At 36.8% G+C, this 13,578-nt stretch overlaps 1 protein-coding gene across 1 annotated transcript in view; it reads left to right on the forward strand.

Annotated features, from left to right (window-relative positions):
• The window catches only part of ATRNL1 (attractin like 1), a 431,686-nt gene that overhangs the window by 80,706 nt on the left and 337,402 nt on the right, over positions 1-13,578 (forward strand). Inside the window, exons 11-14 of the mRNA XM_009087164.4 lie at positions 2,620-2,704; positions 4,290-4,498; positions 6,675-6,793; positions 12,299-12,431. Of these exons, the coding sequence (XP_009085412.1) occupies positions 2,620-2,704; positions 4,290-4,498; positions 6,675-6,793; positions 12,299-12,431 (546 nt within the window). The remainder of the gene's footprint in view (positions 1-2,619; positions 2,705-4,289; positions 4,499-6,674; positions 6,794-12,298; positions 12,432-13,578) is intronic.

The raw sequence follows: 13,578 nt of genomic DNA on the forward strand, positions 1-13,578 counted from the left end.
CTCCTTGTACTTTTCAGTGGCTAAAAATTCTGCTAATAAGTTTGGAATGAATAGTATTGTTTCTTCATCTGCTTAGTAACTGGTTCTATTAAAGCAGAGTGTGCTTCCATGTGCTGTGTGCTGTACCTGGTTACAGATAGAACAGATACAACTATCTTCCACTTTCTATCAGTAAAATATCTTGAGGTCATAACATTTTATGGAGGAAAAGATACTATTTGCTGCACAGTTTACCATCATTATTAGACTTAATATAATGCACACAACACGCAGAATGCTTTAATATTGATAAATCATGTTATAAATTATATTACGTTTGCCATTTGTAATTTTTTTCTTGGAATGATACAGTGAAGACTGAAAATTTGGATGCTTAAAGGTGTTCAAAAGGAGTTTGAAGATGATGGGCAGGGATGAATTCTATTTGATTCTTTGCTGAAAAACCCCAGGAATCAGTTGGCTAGCTATCTGTATTTTGTATTAATCAACTGTACAGAGAAACTCACATCAGGAATTGAAAGCTGAGCAAAAGTATTTTTCTTGCACAGTGCTCTGTTCAGTGTTCAGTACTCATTGAGAAGTCTAGGAGGAGATAAGAGGGGAGGCTATTTGTAATAAGCTTTCCTCCCTCTTTTTTTTTCTTGTAGTCTATTGAAAAGACCTGCCAGTTTGAAAAATACCATCAGTGAGAAAGGAATTATTATATCTCCAGCCCTCAGGGGTTCCTCATCTGAAAATCAGCCTTTAATATGGTTTTATGGTCTTCCCTTGGTGTTAAATGCCACTTTCTCTAAAATAAATGTCTAAGTACAAGAAAGACTATATATTTATGCTCATAATGTATATGTTTGTAAAAATAAGAAAATTAATGTCAACACTTCCCAAGATCAGATGAAAATTTGGTGTGAGTTTTAAAATCATATGGGAATTTGGTGTGGGTTTTCTAAGTTGTTTTCTTTACCATCAAAGGCACACGAGCTCACACGTGCTGTGTCTGTTAATGTGCAGCCGCTTAACAGCAGCAAGGACTTGATTTTAAAGTGTAACAGTAAGATTTTGCTGGTCAATTGTTAAAATGCTTGATTTTTGGTTGAAACTGTTTCAGGAATATCTCTCTGGCATTGTGCATACTTTCACCACTCTGTTTAAGTAGAGAAAATAAGAAAAGAACAACTGTGAAAGATGAAGTATAGTAATAATTCCATAGTGTTATGATAATATAATGTTAACAGTGATGGTGATAGAAGGTAGGAGTTGAGAAAGAAGTAAAAATTTTGGGGTGCATTGCTCCATAAGACCGTGTATGAAACTTGCTATACTTTCCTCACCCTGCTAATTCCATCGACTCCACCACCTGATGTCAAAATTATTGCTGGTTGAGCCCATCTGTATTACTCCAGTAATAATGTGCTTTTAGTTTCTGTTTCCAATTTATAAAGAGGTGTAATTGATTTCTTTATCACAGCCATGGTCTCACACTGGCCCTCTCGATGGGCTCAGGCTGTGATTTGGTGGAAGCCCAAGCTGACTTAGAGGTGTTGCTGCCATAGCTGGGCCATGCTGTCCCCTCCTGGGTGCTGAGTCCATCCTCGTGTGACCTTGCACACGGTGTTCCAGTGTGATTTGCTAACAGGATGCTGACTGCACAAGGTGCTGCTGTCAATAATTTTCTGCTGTGAATGATTTGCTGCATTAGAAATGCCAGAACAGCAACACTGGCAGAGTTGAGCTGTTCTGACAGTGGGAACAATACCAGCTTGGAAGACAGTTTGTTTCTCCTGGACTTATCCATTTCTGCCTTTTTAAGCTGAGGAGTGAGGTGTTATGATCTGACTACTGAGAGATGCCTCTACCCAAATTAAGGTGCAAAACCCTTCATTTTCATTGATGTTTCAATCTGTAGGTGCTCCCTATTTCTATTACTGTGGGATTTGAATATATGAAGTCAGTAAAGTTTAAGTAGGAAATAATGAAGAAAGGAGTAATTATTCTAAAGAACTGAAACTCTAGTCAGGAAAGAAAAAAATAAACCATACTGAAACCTCATTTGTGTACAGCAGTTCCAAAAGAAATGTGCTTGAATAATGAATTTGATGTGGAGATCCTGATTCAGCATTCCTCTCAAGTATGTGGAAAGTAATTAGTAGCATACTTAAATCAAGATACCAAAAGTAAGACAATAATGAGATGGGTTGCACATCTGGACGACTGATAGTTTATCTTAAAACACTTAAGAAAAGAACGAAGTTCACTGCCATAGATATTCCATGAAATACTTGCAAATTGAAACTAACTAATTTGAGAGTGTGTAAACATGAGAGCAGTATGACTGATCCTTGATAGCAACAGTGGCCAGGGCTTGTTCCTGTGGGTGTTGAAGTTGGCTCTGAAGGCAGACAACTGTATGTGTAATAAAGTGACTCTTCTGTGAATGTCCTGTGGTCTTGATGAATGTTAGGATAGATCAGTGTTGCTGACAGGTTCTTGAAGCATCTACTTACAAATGCATCTAAAAGGAGTTGAGTTGATTTATCCTTGTGTGGTTAAAATATACTTCACATGTATTTTGCTGAAAACTTTTCATATTATTTGATAAATGCTTGGTGTTTTGTCTTTCAGCTTGTGATGAATGGAAGATTTTACCAAAACCTAATCTTCATCGAGATGTCAACAGATTTGGTCACACTGCTGTTGTCAGTAATGGGTAAATGAAGTGTCTTTAAATTTCCCTTGCTATTTTTCTGAAGGAAAAACCTGTAGCAGAAATCACACTTAAGTGAACTATGGTTCAATAACAGAACTGATGTAACTTATTAAAAGGGAAAGAAAGTAGTGCTCATCAGGTAATCAGTACAGCTAATCCCCAGTCTGCTGGGGATCTGTTCAGTGACATTTTAGGTGAATGTTCCAGGGCACTGAGGTGTTTTCTCAGCATTGAGGGCTACACTGAATTTCATATTTGGTACCAAGTATACCACTCACTTAGGTGTGATGGGAGAAATCTTTTTCTCTTTGCAGTGTGCTATAATTCTTCATTCTTCTACAATCACAAAATAACTGTGTAACTAAAATTTGCTGGGAAAAAGGGAAGATTTTGATGATACTGGTACAGTTATCATCTCTACCACCTGAAGGAGGAAAAGCCTGCCAGCAACTAGATGATATTAAGTTGGAAAAGTTGCAGAAAACAATAGTCAGGTTTAAAGAAATGTGTATTGTTAACTTGTCTCAGCTTTTGCTTTGCTCGTTGCCAACTGGCCTAGTATCGGAAGTTGCAGTATTATAGATCATTATATCTCTGCTACATTATTCATCACACTAATAAAGTCAGTACTGAAGTATTTGTGGGCAACTTATGGATCCTCTATAAAATGATCCTGTATAGGTCAGAAATGAGGTAATACTTTACTGCTTTTAACAAAAATAGCACTAAATTGTCAGTATGTACACAGAGCACTTGACATTAATCAATGAACAGATTTATTTATTAAGACAAAATTACTTGAAATTAATGAATTCAGCAACTGATAGTTTTTCATTATGATTTTTGTGGTTTATGCCATCTAAGCCATGTCTGATACTTTGAGAACTGTCACTTTCTATTAATGACATTAAAAATGTCTTTTTTTTTAAGAACATAGTGGTATTTTTGGAAAGATTTTTGGTACCAAAACAGTGCAATACAAGAGACTCTCCAGATTTCTGCTGTTGGTAACTCTGTGATTAATTCTGTTTTAGGAGTATATCATACAACAGAAATTGAGGCTTTCTATTACTATCTTTTACCTGAGACAGTTCTTAGTTTTAATGAGAAGGGTGAGGACTCTGGTTTAGTCTTTTGGTTCCTGTGTCATCAGCTACTGCACCAAAAATGTTACCAAATGTTACAAAAAACAAATATCCATCTTGCCAATTGTTGCTGCCTGTCTTGAAAAGAATGTTCTTGTTTTCAGCAGGCCAGTATTTCATGCTCTGTTCTCAATATCTAACTGCAAAAATGAGTGCATTCTTCCAAAGCTCTTCATTCTTTTTCCAGATATTTGGATATACCACTCCATAATACATACAGCACAGGGAACTTTCAGCAATATTTTTGTTACTCCCAACTTCCATGGAGAAATAAATTGAAAAGTAATCAATAAAAGAACCACTGATAGAGTCTTTATTAGAGAAAGAATAAGATTTTTTTAATGATAATATGTGGGTTTTTAGTTGTGCATCAAGATAGATAAGGAATCAAGAAAATGTGTCTACAATAACAGTTAAATTTCCTTGCTTTTACCCAATAGGTCCATGTATATATTTGGGGGCTTTTCAAGTGTTCTATTGAATGACATCCTCGTGTACAAGCCTCCCAACTGTGAGGCATTCAGAGATGAAGAGCTGTGTAAAAATGCTCGTCCAGGAATAAGGTGTCTGTGGAACAAGAAACATTGTGAATCTTGGGAATCTGGACATGCTAATAATATCCTTAGAGCAAAATGTCCCAAGAAAACAGGTAAGTGAATTCTAGTCAAGTTTGTAATGCAGTGTAGGAGATGGGGGTTGGCAACCCTCATGGGGTTGCCAACATGGAAGTGGTGACTGGAATGTTAAGAGTGTTCCCCTGTGAGAATACCAGTGCAAGAGAGCTATTTAAAAAAAAAATCATTCAGTTGTGGAATCCTTTTGTATTTTACATGCAGAGAAGTAGATGCAAAAGAGCACCAGTTTAAGGTGCTAAGGCAGAGCAGGACAGTGAGAGCACAAATGGGCACTGCAAGTGATACCTGGTGTTATGGGCATATGGCTCCCATACCTGTTTGTGCCTGTAAGAGAGGAAAGCATCACTGCTTCAAGCTGATTACCTATGAAACAGAAGCATTTGTACAGAAGAATATAGTGCAGGCACAGCTGGAAAAAAACCTGAGGCAAACAAGCCCTTTGCAGTGTGTCAGATGAGTTCAAGTTTGTCATATGAATTTCTCTGTGGCATTGTGATGGCTGTATTGTTTGAAACAGCAATTTACTGTTATGAATAACTGTTCCAACCTATTCCTAAGCATTTTGGCTTGTCAAAAATAAATTGCTTGTGAAAGTTTTGTTCTTATATGTCACATGAACAGAATATTTATCCCTGCTACATGCACCTACTATTTTTTCTGTGCATCTTTCTTTTCAGCACAGTGTAAAATTGCTTCCCAGACTTTGGCTGTGTGCTGTGTGTACAAACTGCTGTACAATTAAACTGCCAGTCTGTGTTTAATGTTTGTTGAAAAGTTACTAGCACTGCTATTAATCAACACTTCAAGACATTTTATTTTTCTGATAGCTTGTACTTGTTTCTAGACTGGCTATAAAGTCTCAAACTCAGGAAAAAAAAAGGTATGTGATAAAACAAAAACATTATCTGGGTACAGTTTTCTGGAAAATGGCTTTCATACAGTGTCAGAATTTTTAGAGGTCTACAGCCTAGAAAGTTTCATCTACATAGAAAAAGAAAAAAACCTCGTGGCATTATATTAAAAAATAATACAGATTGAAGTGGATTTAATACAAACCTGATCATAGGTGTTTGTAAAAGCCAAACAGAACAAAGCACAGACAGGCTGAAGGAAAATTAAAAAGTTAGAGCAGTTTCTCAAGTACAGGTGCTGCAGTGGAAGTAAAGTACAACTCAACTTGGAAGAGATGAGATCTGTATAATTCCAGTTCTGAAGAAGTTATGTGAACATCACTGTTTCACTGCTGTCAAATTCTTCCAGTTTCAGGTGGTAATTTTTTGCCAAAAGCCAATTTTTCTATTCTTTTACATTACTTGGCTCAGTTGTTACCTGGTTGAGAGTATCATCTGAGAAACTGCTGATGGTCAATATTAAAGGATAAGCAGAAATTTAGTGGTTTTCAAAAGATCGATTCTTGGATGACAAGACTTGGCTGACAAGAGAATCTTTTAAGCTTGTATACACCTGAAACTAAAGGAGCCAAGCCAAACATGAATTAAACACATTAATCAGTATAGGAGATGATACAAATTCTACTATTTTGCATCATGGTGATTTTTAAAACACTGGCTCCTCTAAACAGAAGTAATAATTTGTGTCCTAAATGATTTTACATAACCTAAACTTCAGTCCAAGCCCTATTATTGAGAATTTAACATTAACTCTTTTTCAAATACTTTTTGTAGCTAAAGGACAGAGCATTAATTTACCAGTCTTTATTAGGTTTATAAATTAATTTATAAAGATTTAAAATGTCCATGTGTTGCTCATATCTGTCTTAGATTGTTTCATTTACTACTTTTAACTTGTCTTCTTGCATAGCCATCCAATATTTTTATAGAATCCTACATTTGAAGAAAATCTTTCTTCCATGTTAAAGAGTGAAGGAAAAATACTTGAAAAAAGTTTTTCATACTCTTAATTTTTGCATTGTGCTTAGAGAGCTTTCATGATGTAAATCAGTGAATACTCCGTTAGTTGATATGAGACTTAGGAACCTTCTAATATAGTTGTTGCTGAAGGAATTTTTAGAGGAATAAATCCTATTAACTGAATAGAATTAATTTCCTACAGTAACCTAAACCCTTAGGAATGGCTAGAGTTCAAATGAAGGCTGTAACAGAAAAAGCTCTGAGGAAGTGTCAGAAACGTGGTGTAATTCTCCTTCTCTCTGTTTGGTTTGTGTGGCAGCTGCTGCAGACGACAGATGTTACCGGTACGCGGATTGCGCCAGCTGCACCGCCAACACCAACGGCTGCCAGTGGTGCGACGACAAGAAGTGCATTTCAGCAAACAGCAACTGCAGCATGGTGAGACCTCACAAATCTGAGCATGTTAGCAGTACTTCTCCTTTCCTAGGTCTAGTAGATCAGTAGTTGCTTCTTTTCAGCACAAACAAACTTGCTTTCCAGGCTTTTGAGCTAAAAGTGTTGTGGAAGTTAGAGTTGGACCGCAGCAAAAAAAATTTATTTCACTGCAAAGCAAGTATTCTTCAGGGGTGTGTTGCCTGCCATATATTTCTGAAGACAAGTACTTTTATCCCCTAATTAATGACATCTGGAAAATCACAGTCGTTATTAACTTGGATTTTGTGACTATGTGGTGTACAGTAGACAGGCAGAAACCATGAAATCCCATCAAGGGTGCTGTTTGGTTTTTCCCCTTCAAACAGGACCAGGCCAGTCTCATTAGTCATGGTCTTCTGATCATTGATCATCATAGAAATGGTTTTCTTTGTCATGGAGTCACTTGTCATCTCATTAAAGGAATAAGAACTTCTGTAACCATGAAGTCCACTGACTTGTGATAATTTCATTCTGATCTTTTTAACTACAAGCCACCAGATCACATAGATTCATGCAAGTTTATAGTTTTCTCTTTTTAATATTGCCTAGTGCCACGTTTTATACTTTATGTTGTTCACCAACTGCTGCATCTCTTGCTCGTTCATTTGATTTTTGTAAAGATTATCTTAGTGTTTTAGCATTCTAAATTTTGCTTCCTTACACTTTTCAGCTATCCACAGACACCTGGCTGTACTTGAGTTCAAAATCCTTTCTTGACACACTTTCATTAGTAAAAGTATCTTGCTCTCTGGCTTGAACCTGATGCAAATCAATCTTGTTCTGCAGACAAATTAAGGTGTGAGTTGGATTGATTGTGACTCAAATCTTGCCCATTCACAGTGAGCACAGCCAGCTCTAATCACTGGCATTTGTAGCTAGTCACTACTAATAAAACCAAAGCAGACACAAATTCATCAGTAGTCATGTTATAAGTCTGTCAGAGGGATTTCACATTCCAGGCACTAATGGTTAGTTTCCTTTGTGATCTTCAAGGGCCCTTCTTTTCCTGACACATTGTTCTCCATTAGGTGCTAATTTTCTAACCGTGGTTTTCAGCTCTTGAACAAGGAATAGTTGCTAAGGAGCAGACCATCTTCATTCCTAATAAATGATCCCTAATAAATGTGGAGTGCTAGGTATTTTAGCACAAACTTCTTGGTTCAGTGTCCTTCTTTGACAACCTTTCATGACTAAGATTGTCAGCTTAATTAGCAAACGATGCTCCAGTCTGCTCTGTATAATTTCCTGTCTTTTATTTAGGGTTTGAAGTGGATAGCAAAGGCTGTTAGTGTAGTTACTGAAGAATGGGGTTGCAAAAATTCATCAAAATGATATCTGGATAGAGATGCTTTCATAAATGGGAGGTGGCTGTTGTAAAATTAGTCTATTGGCCGTGAGTGGATGGAAGCAGAATTTTGCAGCTTTGATAAGACCCACTAAAATAGCATCAAAAGAATGGCACCATGTGGAAAACCAGAATGGATCAGGCTGATTATCCATTTTCATAGACTGCTACTTCTGGACTAGGCCCACAAACAAAAATGTTGTGACAGCACTGTGATGGTAATTTGGGATAACAAGCTGTAGACTTAGGAATATCACAAGGAGCCTTTGCTGTACAAAGGCCTTGATTTATGACTTAGATTGTAGAACTCCAGATGAGAATAACAATAATGTTTTATAATCTGCTGCTGCTGCCTCAAGGAAACTGGCCAGTTTATTAAAGATGTGCCGTCAACCAGTTTGGCATTGGCCTCATGGTCACAGGTAGATGCAAAGCAGATACTGCAAAGCATGGCTACTCTGCTGGTTGGAAGGCCTGTAAAATAGGAATATTTCCCTGAAGTAACTCTAGCTGGACAGATGGACTTCATGAGTAGTGCTAATGTGTTGATGGTGCACATTCACCTGCCTGTGCTCACCCTCTGATGTGAGCCTGCACATTAACAGGACACTGTATTCCCCTCCTGTGCAGAGATCCTCATGTATAATCAAGGTATAGATCATTTAGGTCATGTGTATCTCACTCATATCTGATGTCATTGCAAGCAGAGGCTTGGAATGCCTGGTTGATTTGGATCTGCCTAATATGTTTATGAAACTGTATTCATCCTCTATGTCTGCACATAAAATGCTTTATCTTGCATCCTGTGAAAATAATACTCCCTTGCTGCTGATCATGTTGTGCAGAAAATTGACTATGTTTTATAATCGAAACAAGTCTTTACCAAAGAAAAGGAGAAAAAAAAAAAAGAAAAGGCTTTGTGGGAGAGATTAATTTCATTTTAGATTGCTGCTCCTTTACAAGATGTCATTTTTCATGAAGTGGTGCCATGGAGGAGTAAGCTCCTCCATGAAGGCAAAATCTTCTTGTACTTCAGCAATTTACCGTTTTATTTGGTAGAGAGGGCTGACTGATTGCAATAAAATGCAGTTTTCTTTACTGAGGAAGACCAGAGAGAGATTGAATTGTAAAAAAAATTGAAGAGTAAAAAAAATTTACTTTATCAAATTTGTTTAATTTCTCAAGGGAAAAAAAATTATTAAGTAGCCTTTAAGAGAGCCTTAGTATGTTGAGGCATAGCTGAATTATTTTATTTCGCTTTTCTGAAAATGTCATTGCCTTCAGAAGCTCCAAGGGGGGCATGTTTCCTTTCTGACTAAATTTCTTGTGTGTTGGTTCATGTGGGGACACGTGCAATACAATAAAGCCCCAGTTGGTGACAGTTACCTAAACACAGCCTAGAACAGTGTGTGATTTAAGAGTTCTTTATCTGAGTGTGGCAACGTAAAACAAACATTGTCAGATCCATGAAGGGAATGATAAAGAGCATTTTGCCAAGGAAATGGGATACTAGAGGAGGCTTCAAAGAGACCTATAGTCCTACATTGTTAAATATTTTTACATGGTGCCTTAAAGACAAGAATCCCTGTTTTTTATAGTGTTTGCATTGCTTCCAGAGAGCTCCTCCTTTCACAATGGGAGTCCTTGGATGATACTTTAATACGATAATAGTAATCGTGGCCATCTGCCTACATTTGAGGAATTCAATGAATAGACAAGAGGAAATATATAAAGTAGTAGAAGGAAATATGAATAGAAACAAATTTTTCTTGGAGGAAACAAAGAAAATTTATGAGTAAGAAGTACCCAATAGCAAGTTTTGGGAGTAGCTTCTGGGAAATAATACTGAATCTACAAATTAATAATTTACATTTACACTAGGCAAACTAGACAAGGTTATACTGTTAACCTCAAAAAATCCAGGAGGAAGAGAGAGGTACATAATTTAATAGTGATTTCTGAAATTCTAAGATAAACTACTGTAGTATTTTCATTCTCCACTAAATATTCAGAAAATCACTGCAGTTCATATGTCTGTCTGTATACTACCGTATCAAGATCAGGACTTAAAAAATCTAAGTAAATCAGACATGAGGGAGGCTTTATACATAACATGATTTACTCATGCCTTGGTGTGTAAACATTATAAATATCCTACAGCAATATAGAAGTTCTGTAACAGATGGACTGTCATCTTTCTGAATTTCATTGGGTTTGGTAGTTTAAGTTATAACCTTAATATTGTGTTAATATGAATTACCTATTGGATTCACATCTACATTGAACTAATGAGATTTTCAGGCAAGCGGTGTTTAAATTGGATTTAAGGGAAATAAATGCTGGGAATAAGGGAATACAAGAAAGAATATTATTATAGAACAGTCACTAGTACTTTGAATTTTATTTTAAACATTAAATAACCAGCACACAACAAGCTTCATGATTAGAAAGTAATAGAACAAATATCTCAGCTTAGGTGGAAAATTGTAATCTGTATGTAATACCTCTGAAGAGTATATAATTTATAAAAGAAATCTAAATGCTTAAGGGTATGTCAAAATGAAATGTTAAAAGTGAGTATTAGTTGAGCTATTGTGAATGAGCAGATGGTGGTTACTTGTGCTCTAAAATTCACTTGAAAGCATCTCTCAGGAAGTTTTGTGAGTATGTTTCATGACTGAGGGAAACAAAATGTGGGTTTGTACCAAAGATTTTTTTTTTTGGTGCTATACTGTTGTGTGCATTTTTGGCCTAGATAGTAACAAGTCAGTTACTTGCTGGCATTGCCTTTGGCTCTGTTTCATGTTGTGATGCAGATGCCTGCACCTAGACCTGCTTCTCTGGTTCTTTTTGCTTCACAGTAGCCTTTCCTATAGAACAGGAAAAAGCCAGGACCTCTGAAAACAAACTTACTGGTAGGCATCTGATCCATTAAAGGCAAAAAATAAAAATAAAATAAAATGCCTCAACAGCAGTGTTGTTCAGCTGGAATGAAGCTGGTTCTTTTTGAGATTGAGAATTCACTTTCACAAATGCATTATTTCAGGACTTAGAAAAAGCAGAAATAAAAGGAGACAGCTTTTCTCCCCCCTGCCCTATCACTGCCATATTCCAGTACCAACCACTGTGTAACTTATTGTCATGCAGTCCCTTTATAAGTTGTTTAATCATAGTCCTGGGGACTAATAGGAAGGAAAGTAACCAACATTTTCAATAAATCATGCATTTGCTATCCAAGTGCAATCCATTATTGCTGCCATGTATTATTTTAATCTTTTGTTGTTTAAGAGAGACAAGTCTTGTTAGGGTTTGACAAGAGGGACTCCCAGAGGTCCCTTCCAATCTCAACTGTTCTGTGAGTATAAAGCTGTCTTGCATTAGGACTTACTTTTAATTATTACCTTGAAATTAAGTTGGTAGAGAGAGCCTTATAGGTGAGCTGATGAATTGGCTGAGGATTTAGGGCAGTTCATTAAATAAGGTATCAATACAATGTCTTAATTAAAAGTACTATGCAGAGGGAAGAAAGATTTGTATTCAAAATGTCTAACTTGGAAGTTCTCAGTTTTCAGGAAAAAACCAAACACTCACCAAATCCAATAAAAGCCCCCAGGTAATAATTCTTTCAGTGTTTACTGCTTTCCTTCTATGCTGAGGTACCAAAGGAATAAAGTTATCCCTGGTTTTATATTGTGTGTGGAGCATATTTTTACACCTTCAGTTAGTCATATGTAATTATTTTGCAGCTTGTGCCATTTTTTATGTTCGGTTTGACAATTTTTCTTGCTTTAACCTGCATAGGATGAAATAATTTAGTGAAAGTATAACCCTAAAGTATCTAAGAAATACTATTTAGTTTAGTTTTTTAAGCTCTTCCTGCTCTCTGTAAAGGGAATTGGCCTCTTCAGTTTGACACTCATATTGTGCAGAACAAGTGGGGTGATTTGTGCTCCAGTGTTGCATTCTGCATCTGGTAAAGGATTCTAGACAAAGAGCTTAAATTCAGCCTGGCTTTTAGGTGGCCACGGCTTTCTGGGAGGGATCTATCTGCTCTGTATTTTCATTTTGACTTCTGTTCAATAGATGTCTGCCTGAGATGCTGCTTTGTCTGTTTGTTTTTACAGTCAGTTAAAAACTACACGAAATGTCACGTGAGGAATGAGCAGATCTGCAATAAACTGACGAGCTGCAAGAGCTGCTCCCTGCACCTGAACTGCCAGTGGGACCAGCGGCAGCAGGAGTGCCAGGCACTGCCTGGTAAGGGGACACTGCTGCTCACAGCTGCTTTCAAACCTGAGAAAACCTCCTCTGTCCTTGCCAGAGAGTGTTTGTTCATGAGCAGACAAACAAACCCATGTTTGTTTTCTTGGTGCTCGCTCCTCTTGCCTGTCTGTGCCCATGCAGGTGAACCCAGATGTGATTTCAGCCCTGATTGGGGTGTCAGTGCTACCTTTAATCGTGTCAGGGCAGATAATGGCATTAGTGAAGGCACAGTGACTGTGCCTCTGCACAGGCCAGAGATGAGCCCTGGCCTGCAGGGAGCACTCAGTGCAGAGCTGAACTGCCATTCTGGGGCCTTTTCTGCTCCATGGCCTCTGACATTGCTCCTTTTGCTAGCTGGGGTTTTACCTTAAAAGTGATATTCAATTATACTTCAATTTTCCTGTGCAGATAAGGCCCAAGGTCTAGTTTCTTGGTTGTCTAATGTTGGTACTACTATGAAAGCAGTGAATATTAAAATGCTAATATGAAATAATCTCAGAAGGTGACTGTTAACATTCTGAAATATTATTTCTTTTCTATTCATAACTACATATATGGAGTTAGATGTCAGAACCTTTTCCATTTGATCTTCATGTCCAGATGAAGTTAATGAACACTTTTTTTTTTACAGAGATGATTCATTAAATAACTTAATTTATTCTCTGCAGTTCAAAACTGTATTTATGTGATCTTTGGAGATTGACTGTAACAATTGCTCTTGAAAAATAAGAGCAATATGCTCTCACTTTTAATAGCTATCTGAGTCTGAGTAATCATGTAAAATGTTGAAGAGAAATATTTTCTGAGATGTTATCTGAATTTTCTATCATTTGGATTGCATTGGTATTTAGGCAAATACAAAATGCCAAGGTATGATAAAACAAGGATAGTGTAAAGTTGTGATTTCTTAATTCCAGGACAGTTATTACATTTCAAAATTTACATAGCACTTTAATAAAAGCCGTTTTTAAAACTTATTTGTGCACATAATCTTACCTTAATATTTATTTATGCTCAGTTCTGAATACAAGGAAGAAATAGTGGCATAAAAATATTATGCTGAAACTTAATATATATCTTATAATAATTTTTTAAGCTCTTAGAAGCTTCTTTCTGTAAAAATACAGTATGCTGTGTGATG

The sequence above is a fragment of the Serinus canaria genome, chromosome 6 (genome assembly GCF_022539315.1).
Source record: "Serinus canaria isolate serCan28SL12 chromosome 6, serCan2020, whole genome shotgun sequence".
NCBI classification, from domain to species: Eukaryota; Metazoa; Chordata; class Aves; order Passeriformes; family Fringillidae; genus Serinus; species Serinus canaria.